The 21,704-nt window shown below is 37.7% G+C and overlaps 1 protein-coding gene across 1 annotated transcript in view; it reads right to left on the bottom strand.

Moving 5' to 3' along the window:
• LOC131413380 (sodium-dependent phosphate transport protein 1-like) overlaps positions 1-21,704 on the bottom strand; it is a 62,950-nt gene that overhangs the window by 32,149 nt on the left and 9,097 nt on the right. The window contains 8 exon segments of the mRNA XM_058553912.1: positions 683-837; positions 927-1,052; positions 2,075-2,236; positions 2,340-2,462; positions 10,238-10,320; positions 10,660-10,747; positions 10,832-11,068; positions 19,067-19,239. Of these exon segments, the coding sequence (XP_058409895.1) occupies positions 683-837; positions 927-1,052; positions 2,075-2,236; positions 2,340-2,462; positions 10,238-10,320; positions 10,660-10,747; positions 10,832-11,068; positions 19,067-19,239 (1,147 nt within the window).

Here is a 21,704-nt window from a genome sequence, read left to right as displayed (position 1 = left end):
CATTAGTCACACTTTTTATATCTAAAAAAGGAGGCATAACATAGTAAAAAGAGAAAAAGTTTTTTGCCAAACAGCTCTGGATTAAAATCCTAGATAAGATCCCAAACGAATGGTGAGATTTTAGTGTAATGATTAAGAATCTGAACCTCAGTTTCCTTAGTTATAAAATAAATATTACTAACTGATGGATTGTCATGAGGATTAATAATATATAAACATACATACAACAACAATAATAATGGAGTAGCTAAACCCTTATACAGTGTTTGCTATGTGTCAGGCACTATTCTATTTATTGACCTATGTTAACTTATTTAATCTTCTTAATAACCCTATGAGGTAAGCATTCTCTTGTTACTCCCATTTAACAGATGAGAAGCAGGCACAGAGAAGGTAAGCAATTTGCTTGAGGAAAATAGGCGTGATGTTACTGAAACCCAACAGTCTGACTCTAGAATCTGTGCTCTTAATCACTGGCTATACTTCTCCATATATATATGAGAGTTGCATACATTTACCTATATCATTAGCTACATAATTATTACTTAAGTTATATGTCTGACCTATATTGATGCTTCTTCAGAACTTTTGGCCTGCTGGCCATGGGCTCCAAAATAGTTGAAATCTTAAAAAACCCTGGAAAGCTGGCATACAAAAATAAAAGAGATTTTTAAAACCCTACCTCGGAGTGATATCCAAGTTATTTATAAATATTCCGGCTACACAAAAGCTTTCTGTTGCACAAGCAAGTATCAGGAAAATGATAGCGCTATAGAAGCTGGAACTCAGGTAGAGCACGAACACACAGAAGAGGGCAGGCAGGAGAAGTCCTGGGGAGTGATTCAGACAACACAGTCAGGTGCATCCTGAAGATGGAGGTGAAGTACACCAAAATCTTGAATGTTCTGGCTTTTCCTTACCTACATGGTGAAGAGTTTCCGGATGTTAACTATGCTGAAAATATTCCGAGACAGGAGGAAGTCTGACATCTGACCTGCTAGGATACCAAAGATCCAGGCAAACAAATGGGGGAGGGCAGACAGCAGCCCATGCTAAGGAGGAAGTTATTTTGAGAGTGAATATAATAGGTAGAGTAATCCCTACACTGAAATTCAGTATCTAAAATTTGTACTTTCATGCAGGAAAACATCAACATACATCGCTAGAATTGCTGCTGGGGCCACACTACCCAAAAGAAAGAGAAAAATAGTTTTGAGGTTAGAAACAGTTGTCACAATCTGTCTAGTTTTCTATTTTTAGTATTATGGGACCTGAAAGGACTGGGTAGTAGAGAGGAAGACTATGTTGGGAATGGGAAATGCTGGCCTTGGAGAAAATGATAGAGATAATAATGATAATTGCAAACATTCATATGGTGCTTACTTTGGACCAGCTGCCGTTAATCCTTGCAACAACTCTATGGTCTCATGAAAGATAAAATTGAGTCAGAGAGAGCTTAAATGATCTCGCTGTTATGCTAGCCCCTAGGCTGGGTTACTGGAGGTTCATTATAGAATGCCCTAAAGTGGCAAGCCCAGATTCCATTTCTAAAAGAGTCTTTTCTGGTTATTGTGGCATCAAACAATAGAAGATTCCAGGCGTCAGTGATTCTCCAAGTCAGAGAAGCAATAAGAGTACCAGTCCTTTCAGAGCAAGACCTGAGTCATGGGTTCACAACCCAGGACTCATTGCCTTACCCCAGGGGAGAAGATTGGTAGGAGCTGGGCAGGGTGGCAGGGCCTGGCCAAGTGACTTTCAGGGAAGGATCCCAGTTCCTGTAGGGAACGATGGTGTTGAGCCTTAATACACAAGGGCAATCATACAGTGAATAGGAGGTAGGGAACCTGTGGGAACATGGGTAAGCATGCATTGTTGTGGGAGTGCCGGATACTGTGTCTACACCTTTTGTTCTGTGCAATGTTGACATAAAAATTGGCAACAGTGAGTTTCTAGGGAAAGAACATCAGCTAAACAGTGTAAGGCTGGGCAAGAGCTAAGACTAGAGTCATGAGAGACAGAGAAATGAGCATAGAGTCCTTCATAAAGTTAAAAGGAGAATGGAAAGTATACTTACTGCTTTTATATCAACATGAAGCTTGGAGTTGATAAACGTTGGCGTATAGAAAATTATGATGGTATTTGTCCACAAAAAAGCAAAACTACAGAGGCAAATGGCCTAGAGTGGAAGAGACTTAAGCATAGTCTTGATGGGCAGAGAGTGTCTACTTTAGCTGACCTGGAAAGGAACCCATTAATTCTTAGCACATTGGGACACGCTGGAACACATTTCATTTGGTGCAGAATCTGGGAGATACCAAAGTGGAGTATCTGTGTTATACCTGCTGGACGAGGGAGGATGTGATGTATGCCTTCTCACTGATGCTCATACATGGGTGGTCCTTTGGGTCATCATAAAACAGAACAAACCAGAGAAGACTTAGGGCACAGCCACAAGCACCTATCAAAGTAGGACAAATTAGAACTGGAATAGTTTCTGTCTGTAGTGAGTCTCTTTCCCAAATTGGCATTTTGTATTATTGGTCTGAGAACCTGGACCTTCTCCTTCTTTTTTGAAACTTTGCAACAAGGCTCCTGTTTTTGACAGGACTCTCTGTATCCACAGCTGCCTCTCCATACAGAATGAATTTTACAGAAATGGTGGTAAGCCCTCTGGCCTCTCCCAATCTCCTAGCCTCTGTATCCCTCCATTCACGACAACTGGGCCTCCCTGCTCTAGGATCTCATCTCTGCGTATTTCTAACATGTTCCACCATGAAAGTATGGCACAGCTGAGCCCACACAGGGCTTGACAATCACTCAGCTTTGAGAGATAGGCTTTAGCCATGCTCTTAAGATACAGTCCAGGCCTCAGAGAGTGTTCAAATCCTAAAAAAAGTTTGCCAAATTAATTTTTTTTTTCAGTTTTATAAGCTAATGACCTAATCATAGGGGATCCTCTGTTAGGACAAGGAGTAGGTAGTGCTCATCAGTCAGTCTTCCCGAAATGCATCCATTCATTTGACAAATATTGATTAAACGCCATTATGTACCATGCACTCTTCTAGGTACTGGGAATACAGCAGTGAATAAAATAGACAAGAATCCTTGCCTTCATAGAGCTTACTTTTTAGTGGATAGCAAGAGAGATAATAAAAAGTAAGTAAGTAAAAGATATTAAATGTCAGTAGCAAGAACTATGGAGAGAAGTTATAGGGGGGACGAGGTGATGACTGCCATGCTCAGGGAAGGCTGTGACATGGATGTGGGGCAAAGACATTCCAGGCAGAGGAAGCAGTAAGTGCCAAGGCCCTGTGTTATGAGGCCAGTGTGACTGGAGAGGGAGCATGGGGAGGGTAGAAATGGATGAGGATGAGAGATAATGGGATCAGACCATGTGGAAACCTGGAGACATTGTAAGATCTTAGACTGTTACAGCACACTTGAAACAACATTAAAAGGATATTTTGACAATATACTATTTCAACCTCATTCTGTGACCTGAGAACACAATCCTAAGGTGAAATGCAAGTGGATAAAAGTGAGCACCTAATAAATACATGTGCAATATATATATTTCTGTATATTATTTTATTCAATCCTCAGAAAATTCATATGATGCTATTAGCCTTTTTTCAAAATGAGAAAACTGATGCTCAGAAAGGCCAACTTACTTGCCTAGGGCCACATGGACACAGGACACACAGAGAAGAACAGCTAGAAAAGAATAAGCACATACCTATCAATAATTACTTTAAATGTAAATGGTCTAAGTTCTCCAATCAAAAGACATATAAATGGATAAAATGTGTATAAATGGATAAAAGAGAAAAAACTCATCTATATGTTGCCTACAAGACACTCATTTAGATGTAAGGACACACACAGACTAAAAGTGAAGGGATGGAAAAAGATATTCCATGCAAATGGAAACCAAAAGAAAGTTGGAGTAGCTATACTTATATCAGAGACAAAAATAGACCTTAAAACAAAGACTGTTAAAAGAGAGAAAGAAGGGCATTACATAATGATAAAGGAGTCAATCCAACAAAAAGACATAACATTTGTAAATATTTATGCACGCAACATAGGAGCACCTAAATATATAAAGCAAGTATTAATAGACATAAAGGGAGAAATAGACAGCAATACAATAACAGTAGGGGACTTTAATACCCCACTTACATCAATGGATAGATAATCCAGACAGAAAATCAATAAGGAATTATCAGCCTTAAACAATAGTTTAGACTAGACAGACTTAGATATTTATAGTACATTCCATCCAGAGCAACAGAATATACATTCTTCTCAAGTGCACATGGAACATTTTCCAAGCTAGATCATGTCTTAGGCCACAAAACAAGTCTTAGTAAATTTAAGAGAAGTGAAATCATATCAAACATCTTTTCTGACCACAGTGGTATGAAACTAAATATTAATTACACAAAGAAAACTGGAAAATTCACAAACACGTGGAGATTAAACAACTTATTACTGAACAACCAATGGGTCAAACAAGAAATCAAAAGAGAAATCAAAAAATACCTTGAGACAAAACAAAAGGAAATGTAACATACCAAAATTTATGGGATGCAGCAAAAGCAGTTCTAAGAGGGAGGTTCATAGCGATAAATGCCTACTTCAAGAAACAAGAAAAGTTTCAAATAAACAACCTAAGTTTACACCTCAAGGAGCTAGAAAAAGAACAAATGAAGTCTAAAGTTAGCAGAAGGAAGGAAATAACAAAGATTTGAGCAGAAATAAATGAAATGCAGACTAAAAAGACAGTAGAAAAGATCAATGAAACTAAGAGCTGGTTGTTTGAAAAGATAAACAAAACTGACAAGACTTTAGCTAGACTCATAAAAAAAAAAACAAAAAAAGAGACGATTCAAATAAATAAAATTAGAAATGAAAGAGGAGATGTTATAAGTGATACCACAAAAATAAAAAGAATCATAAGAGACTACTATGGGCAATTATATGCTAACAAATTGGACAATGTGGAAGAAATGGATAAACTTGTAGAAACATACAACCTACCAAGACTTAATCATTATGAAATAGAAAATATGAACAGACAAATTACTAGTAAGGAGACTGAGTCTGTAATCAAAAACTACCTAAACAGACAAAAGACCAGGATCAGATGGCTTTCCTGGTGAATTCTACCAAACATTCAAAGAAGAATTAATACCAATCCTTCTCAAACTCTTCCAAAAAATAGAAGAGCAGGGAACTCTTCCAAACTCATTTTATGAGGCTAGCATTACCATGATACCAGAACCAGACAAGGATGCCACAAGAAAAGAAAATTACAGGCCAATATCCCTAATGAACATAGTTGTAAAAATCCCCAACAGAATATTAGCAAACTGAATTCAACAAAATTAAAAGGATCATACACCGGGATCAAATGGGATTTATTCCAGGAATGCAAGGATAGTTCAATATCTGTAAATCAGTCAATGTGATACACCACATTAACAAAATGAAGAATAAAAATTTTATAATTATCTTAATGGATGCAGAAAAAGCATTTGACTAAATTCATCGTCCATTTATGATAAAAACTCTCAAGAAAACAGGTATAGAGGGATGTACCTCAAGATAATAAAGGCCATATATGACAAGCCGACAGCTAACATCACACTTAATGGTGAAAAGCTGAAAGCTTTTCCTCTAAGATCATGAACAAGACTAGGATGCGCATTCTTGCCACTTTTACTCAACTTAGTATTGGAAGTCCTAGTCAGAGAAATTAGGCAAGAAAAAGAAATAACACGGCCAGCCCCATGGCATAGTGGTTAAGTGCACGCTCTCCGCTGCTGGTGGCCTGGGTTCAGATCCCAGGTGCGCACTGACACACCACTTGTCAGGCCATGCTGTGGCGGCATCCCATATAAAGTGGAGGAAGATGGGAACATATGGTAGCCCAGGGCCAGTCTTCCTCAGCAAAAAGAGGAGGATTGGCATGGATGTTAGCTCAGGGCTGATATTCCTCACACATACAAAAAAATTTAAATAAATGCTTTTTAAAAAAACAAAAAAAAAAAAAAAAAAAAGAAAAGAAATAATCCAAATTGGAAAGGAAGAAGTACAACTGTCACTATTTGCAGATGGCATGATATTATATAAAGAAGATCCTAAATCAAAACTGAAATGAGATATTACCTCAAACCTGTTAGAATGGCTATTATCAAAAAGACAAGAAATAACAAGTATTGGCAAGGATGTGGAGAAAAGAGAACACTTGCGCACTGTTGGTGGGAATGTAAATTGGTGCAGCTACTGTGGAAAACAGTACGGAGGTTCCTCAAAAAAATTAAAAATAGAACTACCATATGATCCAGCAATTCCACTTCTGGATATTTATCCAAAGAAAACAAAAACACTAATTCAAAAAGATATATGCACCTCCACGTTCATTGCATTATTTACAATAGTCAAGATATGGAAACAACCTAAGTGTCCATTGATGGGTAAATGGATGAAGAAATTCTGGCATATATATACAATGGAATATTATTCAGCCATAGAAGGAAAGAAATCTTGCCATTTGTGACAACGTGGATGGACATTGCGGGCATTGTACTAAGTGAAGTAAGTCAGACAGAGAAAGACAAATACCGTATAATCTCTCTTATATGTACAGAGACACAGGCTCACTAAAAGACTGAGACCTAATCATAGGACTATAGAACACTATCTTCCCACATACATACCTTACTACCACATCAGTAGGGTCCCTGTATATAAATGGGAATACAAATGGAAGAACTGCATGTCTCAAACCTTGTTTAAGAAGTCTCTAGAAAAACAAAAACAAAGACACCAGAGGAAATTGTAGCCTCTGAAACTTACAACTACAGAGAACAATAAGCACAGCTTAACCCTTAGCCAAGCCAGATAAACATAAAACTTCACACTAAAGGGCTATTTATCTCAGTTTCTCTTATCTATTACATCTTTTTGAGCTTTCAACAAAAAATCACAAGGCATACTAAAAGACAAAAAACATAGTTTGAAGACAGAGCAAGCATTAGAACCAGATTCAGATATGACAGAGATGTTGGAATTATCAGATCAAGAATTTAAAACAACTATGATTGATATGCTAAGACCTCTTATGAAAAAAGTGAGCATCTTACAAGAATATATGGGTAATCTGAGTAGATAGATGGAAACTCGAATAAAAAATTCAACAGCAATGCTAGAAATCAAAAACACTTTAACAGAAATGAAGAATGCCTTTAATGGGCTCATCAATAGACTAGACATGACTGAGGAAAAAATCACTGAGCTTGAAGAGGTGTCCGTAGAAATTTCCAAAGCAAAGAGAGAAAAAGAATAAAAAAGGCAAGACAGAATAGCCAAGAATTGTGGATCTATTACAAAAGGTGTAATATATGTGTAATGGGAATATCAGAAGCAGAAGTACGAGAAAGAAACAGAAGAAATATTTGAATCAATAATTACTGAGAATTTCCCAAAATTAACACTAGACACCACACCACAGATATAAGAAGCTCCGAGAACACTAACAGGATGAATACTAAAAATATTTACACCTAGGCATGTCATATTCAAACCTCAGAAAGTCAAAGACAATGAGAAAATTTTGAAAGAAGTGTGAGGGAAAAAATGACCTGAGGAGTTGGGTTTAAATTTAGAATTTTTAGATTCCACTGGCCAAAAATCTCTGGTCACTGATATAAGGCTTGGCCTCTTCTGTTCCTACCCAGATTCATTCCCACATCACTACGCGTCTTAATTGGATATGTGTAGAAATTCTTGCCTTCTCCATCGTGCTCTGTCTACATCCTCTGCAAATGGTTTTGCCTTCACCCCCGGCTAAGCCTCAATTCAATGAATGTGGGGAAGAGTCCCGTCATGTCTCAAAGAGCTTTGGTTGTATTTGGGTAAAAAATTCTGGGAGTGATGACTAGAAGGAAAGTCATGGGCTCTGATGCACCTATAATCTTGATGCCACAGACTCTCTACCCTATGAAGAGGTCTTGGCTGAAAGGGGGCAAGAATGGGCTGTCTACAGTGTGGTATCTAGGACAAGGGCCCTCTTGGCTGGGGCTCAGAGCAGCTCTGATGGAAGCCGTAAGTGATCTTGGCAAGAGCTGCCTTGATGGAGAATGGGTCAGACACTAGTTAGTTGTAAGTTGAGGAGAGAGTGGGAGGCTAGGAAATGGGGGCAGTGGGTACAGACAGGTTGTACAATAATTTTGACTGTTAAAAGGGTGGTGACTTAAAAGAGCAGGCAGGGGAAAGGGAGCCATTTTAGAGATTTGAGTAGAGGAGAGAAGTTTTGAGAAGTTTGAAATAGTCTTTGTGGAAAGAAACAGCAGGACAGTCAGGCCATTTTAAGCGCAAATGTGAATGTGTGATCCAATTTGCTCTGTTTGGGAATTTTCTTCAGCAATTATCAGCTGCTAAACGGCAGACAATATTTTGTTCTTTAAAACAGTATCAATTTAGATTTATTTAACGTTATTAAGAAGAACATTAAATAGAGTAAAAAAAAAAAAATCCTGCCACTAACGTGGGCAGGTCATTTCACATCTATGGGCATCGTATGACTCATTGTAAGAGAGGCAGATTGAGGCAGTAAAAAAACACTCATTGTGGAGGAAGATACTTAAGTCTCTATACCGCTGCCATTTAAGTAATGGCACTTTTCCTCTATTCAAAAAGTGTATGAGGCAATTCACAGTAAAGCTGCTATCGTAAAATGTAGTCCCTTTCTTTGAGGTTCATGGAGCCACTCAGGATAACTGCAAATGACACATGTTGCGGTACACATGTATATGACATTGAAATATGTATGCAATATGAATGTTGGAGCTCATCCAAACTTTGATCAGCAATGTTGAGCAGCGTTAATTATTAAAAAGTTTTTATTACATGGGGCTGAAACTTCACCTCCCTATAATTTCTACATATTAGTTTTAGTTTTGTAATGCAGAGCAGGTATGCATTTCTCTTAAATGACAGTCCTACAAGGCATAGTCTCTCAAGTTTTCTTTTCACCAGGCTAGACAGTTCCAGATTTTTCAGCCCCTTTCCTGATACAGGGTTTGCATACCATCAATACGCCAACCGTTACTTACTAGTGATGACTAACACAGTGATGAAGAGCAATGAAATTTTGAGGATGGAAGACGTGTTTTCACATTATGGCTCTGCCATTTGCTCACTGTGTGTATTCTGTTTGTCCCCCTAGATCCACTCTCCACCCTTCTTTACCCTGCTTTGACCACAGATGGCTGACTTGAATGAATATCAACAGGCCCCCGAGTCCTCTACTTTCCAGATGGACCTGGCCAACAGAAAGCCCAAGCAGAAGACGTGAGAGAGAGAGTTGAATGAGGTTAGTGTGTCTCTTCCCTTAGTCATCACCTTCCTAGCATTGCCTCAGTCTATATGCCCTTTTATGAAAAATCATGAGTCTTCTTAAGGCAGCCGTCTCTATGGGAGTCTCTCCTAATGGATTCCCATTAACTACTCCCTTGCTTTCCCCTTTGGACCTGGGGATGGTAACAGCTTCCACATTGCTAGCCCCAGATTACTGTATTATCCTTGTGATTCTGCCGTATCTCTTACCTTCTTTTTTAATTAATCACTTTGTAAATAAGTCCTTCTGAATTAAGCCTCTATAAATTTCCTCACCTATCAAATGGGCATAATACCGCCCATCCACAGTCCCTTGTCCGTAAATCTGAAACCAAGATCTGAAAGCGACAAGTGATTTTCTAATTTATTTGGAAACTCCAATTCTTTATAGCTTTTTATTTATTCCAATTTGTGAGAATTTCATGTTTTACTTCAGAGATCAATGTGTTTGATTATGAGATGGTGCTTCAGATCATGCTTGGGGTGTTAAGTATAAATAGTATACTTATCATATTGTCTTTCTGAAATCTGAAAAGTGATCTACTCTGATCATCCTTTTGTGCAAGAGTTTCATCTAAGAGGTATGGATCTGTAGCACCTACATTATAGAATTTTGAAAGTTACATACAATAATACATGTATAGTTATGAGCATGATTCCTTGCTTGTAATAAGAAATTAGTGAATGTTGACATATCTTTTCTTCGATGGGATTCATGATTTTTAATTTCATTAACTTTATATAAATTATTACATTATATTCAGTTTCTATTTTTAATTTTTTCTTAAGTTCTGAATAATGACTGGGATTTTATAGAAAGAGACTCATCCAAAATATAGATGACCATGGGTCAGCCCAGAGAATTACAGATGAATCCAGTCACAAGGATGATAATGAAGGGTCCCAGCATAAATCCTAATCAGAAAGCACATCCCTAATGAATACAGGTATCTGAAAGTAGACATAATGTAGCCTCATGGTAGCAATGAACAATTTTCAGTGAAATAAATTTGTTTTAGCACAACATTGAGCAGAAGAAAGGAATAAAACATTTGCTTTTTTCCTCCTTTTCTACTTTTTGAGATAAGGAAGTTTCTTCTCCATTCTAGACAGTTTCCACATCCTTAAAGTGAAGGTGCTGGAATAGATGGTTTCCAAAGCTCTTGACAGTTCAGAACACTTATGGCTCTAGGGAATAACATGATACAATGAAATGACAATGGGATTCAAACATCCTAGGCCCTAAGTCATTACCTGATAGACTAATAGAGGTAAGTCGGCCTCGTTCCAAGGAAGGAGCCCACTTGACCCATATTACTTGCTGAGCTGTCACTACTGTTCCCTGAAACGAGAAGGATTAGGACAGTTGATATCTGATACTTTCTGTGAATTTAAACTCTGTTCAGTTTTTGCATTATCTTAATACCTGGGCTACTCCCTGGGCTGCTCGGCATGCAATGACCAAAGTTTCTCCCCCGACTTGAGCTGCCAGTGGGATGAACAGGTTAAAAGGAGAGCCAAGCAATAATGTAGATCCAACAATTTTCTTTACGGAATATATTCCAGATAAGTATCCAGCAGGAATTTGGATGATAACTGAACCATAGAAGATAGAACTGAAGATGATCCCCTGGATTTCAGGGCTCCAGTTATACATGGGATTCTGAAAGAAAAGAGGAGACACATTTAGCCACTCTGAATGTTGGTGATTTACTATGATAATCAGGGATGTGGTAAAACTGGTCTTCCAGCTCACCCTGTGTCAAGTAGCTCCCCTTAGCCTAATATTCTCTGTCACAGGACCTTCTTTATTCCTTTATAACATTATTTTCTGTGTGTAGTTACATTTAATCTTTGGTATCCTCAACTATATGTAAAGTCCTTGCAAGCCAAGGGCACCATCTATATCCCCAGTACCTGTCACAGCATAAACATTTAATACTTGTTTCTTGAATGTTGCTAAACTATGTGTAAATGCTTCTGTAGAGTGCTACATGGTACGACATCTACTGCAATTGTTAGTTTCCTCTTTCCTCTTCTCTTCTTCTAACTCCTCCATTAAGTTAGCCTCATTCACAAAATAATATTTCCCCACATATGCACTGCTCCCAGAGGAAAAAAAATAGTGATAGAGAGAAGATCAAATCATGAAGAGAAGTTCTCAGGCTGAACTGTGGAAATAATTGGATGGGACAGTGAAAGAAAAAGGCCATTTCTCTTCCTTTGCTTGGCTTTGATGTGGCATAGATATTTTTTTTTTTGTGAGGCAGATTGACCCTAACCTAACATCTATTGCCAATCTCCCTCTTTTTGCTTGAGGAAGATTGTCGCTGAACTAATCTTCCTCTATTTTGTATGAGGGATGCTGCCACCGAATGGCTTGATGAGCGGTATATAGGTCCATGCCCGAGATCTGAACCCATGAACCCCGGGCTGCCAAAGCAGAGTGTGCGAATTTAACCACTAAGCCACCAGGCCAGCCCCAGATGTGGCATGTTTTGTTGTCTTTCCTGGGAGTGGATTTCTCTGTCAATTCCCAGGTTAGAGAGCCTTCTGTACTTTTGTTGCATTGTTAAAGTTGATACAAGAAATTCTGAATATTGAACTTATGGTTGGGACTATGCGGAGGAGGTTGCATATGCTTTTGGACTCACTGAACAGGGAGAAACTTTCATGGTAGTAGGTGAGGGCAGGATAAAGCTTCTTTGGAAGCATCTAAGATAGTCCCCTTCTCTAAACTTTCTCTGCTAGTTGCATAATTAGGAGGAATATATTAAGTAATGAAGGATTTTGTTGAATAAAGAGTGAATGGTCCAAGTGGTATTTTTGGTTGAATACGAAATAAGGAAATAGGTAGAAATCTATGTGTTTGTTCTCTCATCAGTATTATCTTGTCCCCCTCATTCCTCTTTTTTTCTCCCTTTCTCAAATCCCTGTCATCCTGTGGCTGTGGCCTCTGGAGAGTAATGTCTCTGAGAGAAATAAGCTTTCACGAGAGCTCTGATAGGAGTACGACTGAGAATACAGAATAATAACAGGGAGAGGCATCCATAAAGTAGCTGGAGGGGCATGGAAGCTCCAGATATTTGGTGGGAGGCTACCCAGAGGGTGGAAGAGAATGCTCTGCCATGTTTTTTAAAATCACAGGAGCTGCACCAAGGAAATCAATACTCACCCTTACTTACATCATGTGGTCCAGCACACATGTATTCAACTTTCGCTGTGTACGTGAAGAGATCACTCAAAATCTTGGGTTGTTTTTCTTATAGGATAAAGCCATCCCTCTTTCTGAGCCATCACTCCTTTTCTTCTTAGAGAAAGAAGAAAAAGAGCCCACCATAGTTGGATTAAAACCACTGAGCTCAGACTGAAATTCTCCATACCAGAAGGATAAAACCTCAGTTGATATTTCATTTATTTAATGCATTAACTAGTTGTCATTAAACAAAGTACTCCACATATAAATATATATACATATAAATCTTAGGAATAAATATATATACATCTAGGGGCCAGCCGTGTGGTGTAGTGGTTAAGTTCGCGCACTCTGCTTCGGCGGCCTGGGATTTGCAGGTTTGGGTCCCAAGCGCGGACCTATGCACCACTTATCAAGGCATGCTGTGGCAGGCGTCCCACATAAAATAGAGGAAGATGGGCACGGATATTAGCCCAGGGCCAATCCTTCTCAGCAAAAAAGAGGAGGTTGGCAACAAATGTTAGCTCAGGGCTAATCTTCCTCACAAAAAAAAAAAAGGAAGAAAAAATATATATACACATCTGTATGAGTCATACAAATAAATAACAAATAGATGATGCCCCAATACGTAAAATGGACTAAGGGTATCCATAGATAACTTATGAGATAAAAAAATGGAAATGACCAATAAATATAGGTCACAGAAATATAAAAATGTGCAATTCCATTAATAATAATAGACTATTTTAACGATATGGCAGAATTTCTAGCTATCAGATTGGTAAATTTTAAATAGAATAATGATACATACTCCTTGGCTATTGTGGCAGAGGGAAACCTGATTACAGAATATTCCTCATTCATGTGTATCACCTTCTTTCTCATCTCCCTTCCTTTTCCATACTTAGTGTCCCTTACTGTGCTCTCTGTGGTTTCTATTCTCTTGTTTTCCCTGTTGTCTTCTTTTCTAAAATGTTCTGTCTTTTTTTTTTCATAATCCTTTGCTGAGTTCTGTCAATTTCATTTTTTTCATTCATCTGCTGTCTGAGCATAGCCTCCATCTGAGCACAGCCTGACCATCTCTGCTTTGAGCTCCTGCATATGCTGCCCTGTGGTATTCCTTCCATAGCTATAATTGCTTTGCTAGCTTTTAGGTTCATTTTGTAATTTCAGGTTATGATTTAGATCTGCTTCATGGAAACAATTTTCTGATGAGTTTTCATATTTTAGAATACTTATGTGCTTTATTTCTTCATCTAGTATCTTTGTATAGCAGCAAACAGAATTACTCTTCTGTGACTCATATTTGAAGGAGATCAATTTTCCTGGATTACAGCAGGAGGTTCCATAGGGGAGTGAATGTTCCAGAGAAATGTTCCAAGCTCCACAGCTTGAGGTTCCTCCTCTCTTGCTACAGAGAAGGATCTAAAATACAGCCCCTGTGAGTGGCCGTTTCTCTAGAAAATGGGGTTCTCATTATTTAAACTAAAACAATGGATTATTAAAATATTTAAGAATACAATTCAGGAAAAAGTTTTTGAATAATATAGATTTTAACAGATTTTTGAGATACAATTGACACAATAAACTGCACATTTAATCTTTGGCATAAAGTATACAACTTGATAAATTTTTAAATACAGGTAGACTCATGAAACTATCACCACAATCAAGATGATAAACATACTCTTCACCTCCAAAAGTTTCCTTAATCCTTTTATAATTGCTGCTTCCTGCTCCTCCCCATCACTGATCTGCTGCTTCTTACTATAACTTAGTTTTCATTTTCTAGAAGTTTTACATAAATGCAGTCATACTGTATGTACTATTTATTTTGTCTAGCTTATTCCACTCAGTATAATTATTTTGAGTTTCATACATGTTGTTCTGTGTATCAATAGTTCATTTCTTTTTAGTGCTAAGTAGTACTCCATTTTATGGATGTCTCATAGTTTGTACATTCATTCACCTATTGATGAATGTTTAGGTTGTTTCCAATTTTGGACTATTACAAATAAAGCTACTGTGAGCATTTATGTACAAGTCTCTGTATGGACGTATGCTTTCATTTCTCTTCAGTGAATATCTAGCAGTGGAATGGCTGGATCATGTGGTAGGTGTATGCTTAACTAAAGTGGGTATACCATTTTGCATTCTCACCAGCAGTGTAGGAGACTTCCAGTTCCTCCACATTCTCGTCAACACTTGGTATGTCCAGTCTTTATAATTTTAGCCATTTGAACTGGTGTTTTGGAATAAATCTTTGTGGATTTAATTTGCTTGCCCCTAATGACTAATGATTAGGAGCATCATTTCATGTGAGTGTTTGCCATCCATATATCTTCTTTGATGAAGTGTCTGTTCACATCTTTCCTCTGTTTTTGTATTATTTTTTAATCATTTTTAAATTATTTTTGTATTTTGTATTATTTTTATAGAATTCTTTTATTAGATATGATTTGCAAATATTTACCCGTTTCTGGTTTGTCTTTTCTTTTTCTTTCCTTCTTTCTTCCTTCCTTCCTTCCTCTCTTCCTTCCTTCCTTCCTTCCTTCCTTCCTTCCTTCCTTCCTTCCTTCCTTCCTTTCTTCCTTCCTTCCTTCCTTCCTTCCATTTATTTTTGTGAGGAAGATTAGCCCTGAGCTAACATCCGATGCCAATCCTCCTCTTTTTGCGGAGGAAGACTGGCCCTGGGCTAACATCTGTGACCATCTTCATCTGCTTTATATGGGATACCGCCACAGCATGGTTTGACAAGCGGTGCGTGGGTGAGTGCCCGGGATCTGAACCTGCGAACCCCCGGCCACCGAAGCAGAGTGTGCACACTTAACCGCTATGCCACCGGGATGGCCCCTCTGGTTTGTCTTTTCATTCCCTTAACAGTGTCTTTTGAATGTTGATGAAGTCCAATTTTATGTTTGTTCTTTTGTGGATCATGAAAAAATCAGCAGTTCATATGTGTGCGAGTCTATTTCTGAACTTTATTTCATTGATTGCTTTTCTGTCTTTATGGTACTACCACACCGTCTTGATTGCTGCAACTTTATGACAAGTCTTAAAATCAGGTAGGTCGTGTTAATCCTACAACTACTGATTTTCCGACAAACATTCAAAGACAATTCAGCAGAGGTAGAAGAGTCTTTTCAACAAATGGTGCTAGAAAAATTGTATATCCATATGTAAAAAAGGATCTTCAACACAATATATACAAAAATTAAGTTGAAATGAATCATACATTTAAATGTAAAACCTGAAATTATAAAACTTCTAGAAGAAAACATAGCTGAATTTTTTTTACCTTGGGCTTTGCAAAAATTTCTTAGATGTAACAAACAAAAGCACAACCTACAAAAGAAATGTTGATAGAATTTCTTCATGCAAAAAGAAAATGATATAGCTCAGAAATGTAGATATACATAAAAAAGGAAGAGCAACAGAAAAGAATAAATGAAGGTGTAAATTATTTTATTTTGAATTGATATAAAAGATAACTATTTGTTTAAAGCAATAATGTAATTATGTATTGGGTATTTATAGCATATGGATAAGTGAAATGAATAACAGCAGTGTCACAGAGATGGTAGAGAGGAATTGGGAATACCATGTTCTAAGGTATCTGCACTACACATGAAGCAGGATACTGTTATTTGAAGGTGGATTTAGATTCTTAAAAAACGTATATTGTAAACCTTAAGACAATTACTAAATCAGGTTTTTTTTAAGTATAATGATACATCAAAAGAAGAGATAAAATTTAATCATATAAAATACTCAAACTCAGAAGAGCCAAAAAAAGGAATGAAAAAAAGAAAGGAAACTAGAAACAAATGTAACAAACAGAAAACAGTTACCAATTTTATATTTGTCTCTTTCTTTTTTCAGTTCTAGCAGTTTTTGCCTTCTATATTTTGATGCTCTGTTATTAGGGACATGCATGCTTAAGATTATTATGTCTTCTTGGAGATTATTATGTCTTCTTCTTTGTCATTAAGTAATGCTCTCTTTATCTCTGATAATCTTCCTTATAAATTCTGCTTAGTCTGAAATTAATACAGCTTCTTCAATTTTATTTTGATTAGTGTTTGCATGGTTGCATAATGTTTGCATCTTTCTTCATCCCTTTACTTTTAATCTATCTGAATCTATGTATTTAGGGAGGGTTTCTTACAGACCCCATATTTGGAGCTCTTCAGTTCTTATCAAATCTGACAATTTCTGTCTTTTAACTGGTGTGTATAGACTATTCACATTTAAAGTGATTATTGATATAGCTGGCTTAAAATCTACCATCTTTTAACATTTCTTGCATAGCAGGCCTGCTGGCAATGAATTCCCTCTGTTTTTGGCTGAAAAGGTCTTTATTCTCTTTCACTCTTGAAGTAATTTCATTGGATATAGAATTCTAGGTTGGCAGGTTTTTTGTTTTTTTTACTTTCACCACTTCAAAGATTTCGTTTCTCTCTTCTTGTTTGAATGATTTCTGATAAGAAGGCTTCTGTAATTCTTATCCTTGTTCCTCTGTAGGTAAGGTTGTTTTTTCCTCTGACTTCATCAAGATGTTCTTTTTGTCTTGGTTTTCTGCAGTTTAAATATGTATGTCTGGGTGGTTTTTCTTGTTGTTAATTATTTTCCTTTCTGGTATTTATCTTGTTTGTTGTTATCTGAGCTTCTTGGATTTGTGATTTGGCGTCTGCCATTAATTTTGGGAAGTTCTTAGCCATTAATTTTAAAAATATTTCTTCTTCCCGTTCTCTCTTTCTGCTATTCCAGCCATGCATATGTTATACATTTTGATATTGTCCACAGTTCTGGGATGTTCTGTTAAGCACTTTTTTTTTCTCATTCTCTTTTATTTCAACTTGGGAAGTTTCTATTGACCTATATTCAAGTTCACTGATTCTCTCCTCAGCTGTGTTGAGACTGCTTATGAGCCTGTCAAAGCATTCTTCATTTCTATTGCCTTGATTTCTAATGTTTCTTTTTAAATCTTATAGTTTCAATCTCTCTACTGACATTACCTATCTGGTATTGTATGTTGCCAACTTTTTCCATTAGAGCCCTTAACGTATTAATTACAGTTATTTTAAATTTCTTGTCTGGGAATTCCTACATATGTGTCATATGTGAGCCTAGTTCTGATGATTATGTAAAAAAAAAGTCAAAGTGCAGTACATTGCATATAGAGTGTTATTTTTAATGTAAAAAGGAAGGAAATATGTTCATATTTGCCTGTGCATTCATAAAGGAACATAGGAAGAGTAAAGGGAAAAAGTATTCTTCCCACTCATTTCCATTTTTTCCTGGACTACATTTTCTGGCAGATAACAACTCATTACCTTTTGGAGATGAAATTAAACATGTAAATATGCTGCATATTCAGAAACTTAAAAAAGAGAATGTGTCTTGATTTTTTTTAAATTAATTAATTAATTATTATTTATTTTTTTTTTTTGTGAGGAAGATTAGCCCTGAGCTAACAACTGATGCCAATCCTCCTCTTTTTGCAGAGGAAGATTGGCCTGGGCTAACATCCGTGCCCATCTTCCTCCACGCTATATGGGACACCGCCACAGCATGGCTTGACAAGCGGTGCGTCGGTGCACGCTGGGATCTGAACCTACAAATCTGGGCCACCGCAGCAGAACTCGCAGGCACTTAACTGATGCACCACCGGGCTGGCCTCATTTTTTTTTTGTTTGTGAGGAAGATTAGCCCTGAGCTAACATCCAATGCCAATCCTCCCTTTTTGCTGAGGAAGATTGCCCTGGGCTAACATCCGTGCCCATCTTCCTCGTGTTTTATATGGGATGCCGCCACAGCATGGCCTGACAAGCGGTGCCTCGGTGCCTGGGATCCGAACCTCGGGTCGCCACAGTGGAGTGCATGCACTTGACCGCTACGCCACCAGGCCACCCTGAGAATGTGTCTTGACTTTCACTTCTAGTTTAAAATGCTTTCCCTTTTTTGTCTTGTCAAAACTTCTCAATTCTAAAGAGGCCATAACTTTTGGTTTTTATTCTTCTTCACATAGAGGGATTCATACAATGAAGCCTTTCACAATATTGAGGCATACTTTAATCATGGACATTTTTTTTAAATTAATTAATAAATTTTTTTCCCCCAAAGCCCTAGTAGATAGTTGTATGTCATAGCTGCACATCCTTCTAGTTGCTGTATGTGGGATGCGGCCTCAGCATGGCCAGAGAAGTGGTGCCTCGGTGTGCGCCCGGGATCCGAACCCAAGCCGCCAGTAGTGGAGCACGCGCACCCAACCGCTAAGCCACGGGGCCGGCCCCAATCATGGACATGTTTATTTAGGTTACTACTGGGAAAGGAGATCAAGACTTAAGCTTCTTTTTCTAATTATTACTGTCATATCAATTATGATAACATTCAATCTCTACACAAATTAGTTAGCAAGATGGAATTTTAAACTTATGACTGTGGATAATATTTTTGGTATACCTTTATGTTATCCAGGAGCTCCTCTGTGGAAGTGTTGGGCAAACCACGCGGATCCATGCTGTTCACCATGACTACCATTGTGAGGCTCAGACACATGCATTGTGATGTTATTAAGACATTACAGGCATGCAGGAGGAGAGATAATCCATAGCGAAAGGAACAAAAACTTGGAACTGGGAAGTAGAACAGAAAGTGTTCATTGTCAACACAGTTAAAAACAGACTTTAGCTTTTGGAAGGGCCACGCAGAAACTTGAAGCCCTAGATATTAATTTAAAATTTTCTTGTATTCAATGGCCTTTGAGAAATTATGATATAAGAAAAGGATATGTGACTGATATAATAATCCCATACTCCCTTAAAATATAATCCCAACTGGAATATCCCAGAAAATTAAGTCAGTCCTCCAAGTACTTTGGCTCATGTCTATTTTAAAGGACCATTTACAAATAGTCTGGGTTACTCTTGGAAGTAAGTCCCCTTAATAACAACGAAGACAAGGAAACTGCTTTGTTCTCCAAACTTATATGAATAGTGTGGTTGAGAAACTTATATATGCACATTGCAGAGAAAAATTGCATTTAAAAGTATGTAATGTACTTATTGAAGTAGTTTCAAGCTAGAGTAATCAGTGTAGTGTTGGTGTAAGGCCAAACAAATTCATTAGTGGAAGAAAGTAGGGAGTCCAGAAACAGATGCATGTATATGGTCAAATGCTTTTAAATAAACATACTAATACAATTCAATGGAGGAAAGTAAAGTCTTTTTCAACAAACGGCATTTTCCCAAGAGACATAGAAACATATTTACAAAAAGACTTGTACTGAAATGTTTATAGCAGCTTTATTCAAAATAGCTGAATATTTGGAATGGATGAACATGGTTGTCAGCTGGGGGCTGCTCACAGTTCTGAGAGGCTGTACATGTTACTTGCCACACGACCCCCTTCAGCTCCAAAGCCAGCAAGGAGGAATCTCCCCTTATGTTGAATCCCTCTCACACTTTGAATCTCTCTAACTGCTCTGTCTCTGACCTCTACTCATTTAAAGTCTTGTGTGATTAGATCAGTCCCACCTGGATAATTTCCCTCTTTTAGGATCAGCTGATTTGGGACCAAAATTACACCTGCAAACTCCCTTCAAGCAGAGCCTAGCTTAGTGTTTGCTTAAATAATGGAGGAAGATGCCTGTACATCAGGGACCAGAATCTTGGGAGCAATCTTAGAATTATGCCTACCACAGCCTACCCTGTGGTCCCAAAAGATTCATTTTCATCCCACATGCAAGACACATTCATCCCATTCCAAGGTTCCTAAAAGTCTTATCTCATTACAGTATCAAGTCCAAAGTGTCATCAAAATCTCATCATCTACATCATCTAAAATAGGTGTGGATGAGATTCCTAGAACTAATCCACCCTGGGGCACAATATCTCTATACTTGTGGACTTGTGGAACTAAAGAGACAAGCTATATGCCCCCAGTGCTCCCACCTTGTCTTGTTCCTGATCTCAGAGGGACGGCTTTCAGTTTTTCATGTGAAGTATGATTGGCTGTGGGTTTGTCGTATATGGCCTTTATTAAGTTTAGGTACTTTCTTTCTAGACCCATTTTATTGAGAGTTTTTATCATAAATGGATATTGGATCTTGTCAAATGTTTTCTCTGCCTCTATTGAGATAATCATGTGATTTTTACGCCTCATTTTGTTAATGTGGTGTATCATATTGATTGATTTGTGGATGTTGAAGTTTCCCTGCATCCCTGGTATAAATCCCACTTGATCATGGTGTATGATCCTTTTAATGTATTGCTGTATTTGATTTGCCAATATTTTGTTGAGGATTTTTGCATCTACGTTAAGCAGCAATATTGGCCTGTAATCTTTTTTGTGCTGTCCTTGTCTGGTTTTGGTATAGAGTAATGTTGGCCTGATAGAGTGAGTTAAGAAGTGTTCCATCTTCTTCAATTTTTTGGAATAGTTTGAGAAGGATAGGTATTAAATCTTCTTTGAATGTTTGGTAGAATTCTCCAGAGAAGCCATCAGGTCCTGGACTTTTGTTTTTTGGGAGGTTTTTGACTACTGTTTCAATCTCTCTACTTGTGATTGGTCTATTCAGATTCTCTATTTCTTCTTCAATCAGTTTTGGGAGGTGGTATGAGTCTAAGAATTTATCCATTTCTTCTAGGTTATCCAATTTGTTGGTATATAGTTTTTCATAGTATTCTCCTCTAAACCCTTGTATTTCTGTGGTATCCATTGTAATTTCTCCTCTTTTATTTATTTATTTATTTATTTTTTTTGTGAGGAAGATCAGCCCTGAGCTAACATCCATGCTAATCCTCCTCTTTTTGCTGAGGAAGACCAGCTCTGAGCTAACATCCATTGCCAATCCTCCTCCTTTTTTTCCCCAAAGCCCCAGTAGATAGTTGTATGTCATAGTTGCACACCCTTCTAGTTGCTGTATGTGGGACGCGGCCTCAGCATGGCCGGAGAAGCAGTGCGTCTCACTAAATTACTTAAAGTGTGAACAACCAGGGTACACGGATTCTTTTTATTTAGGGTTTTTCTAATGGAAAACCATAGCAAGACCGGTTTTTTCACCTCCTTTCCTGAACATTTCTAAGATGCCTTATATGTC

Source organism: Diceros bicornis, chromosome 14 (assembly GCF_020826845.1).
Source record: "Diceros bicornis minor isolate mBicDic1 chromosome 14, mDicBic1.mat.cur, whole genome shotgun sequence".
NCBI lineage: Eukaryota > Metazoa > Chordata > Mammalia > Perissodactyla > Rhinocerotidae > Diceros > Diceros bicornis.
This window is presented reverse-complemented; position numbering and strand designations above follow the sequence as displayed.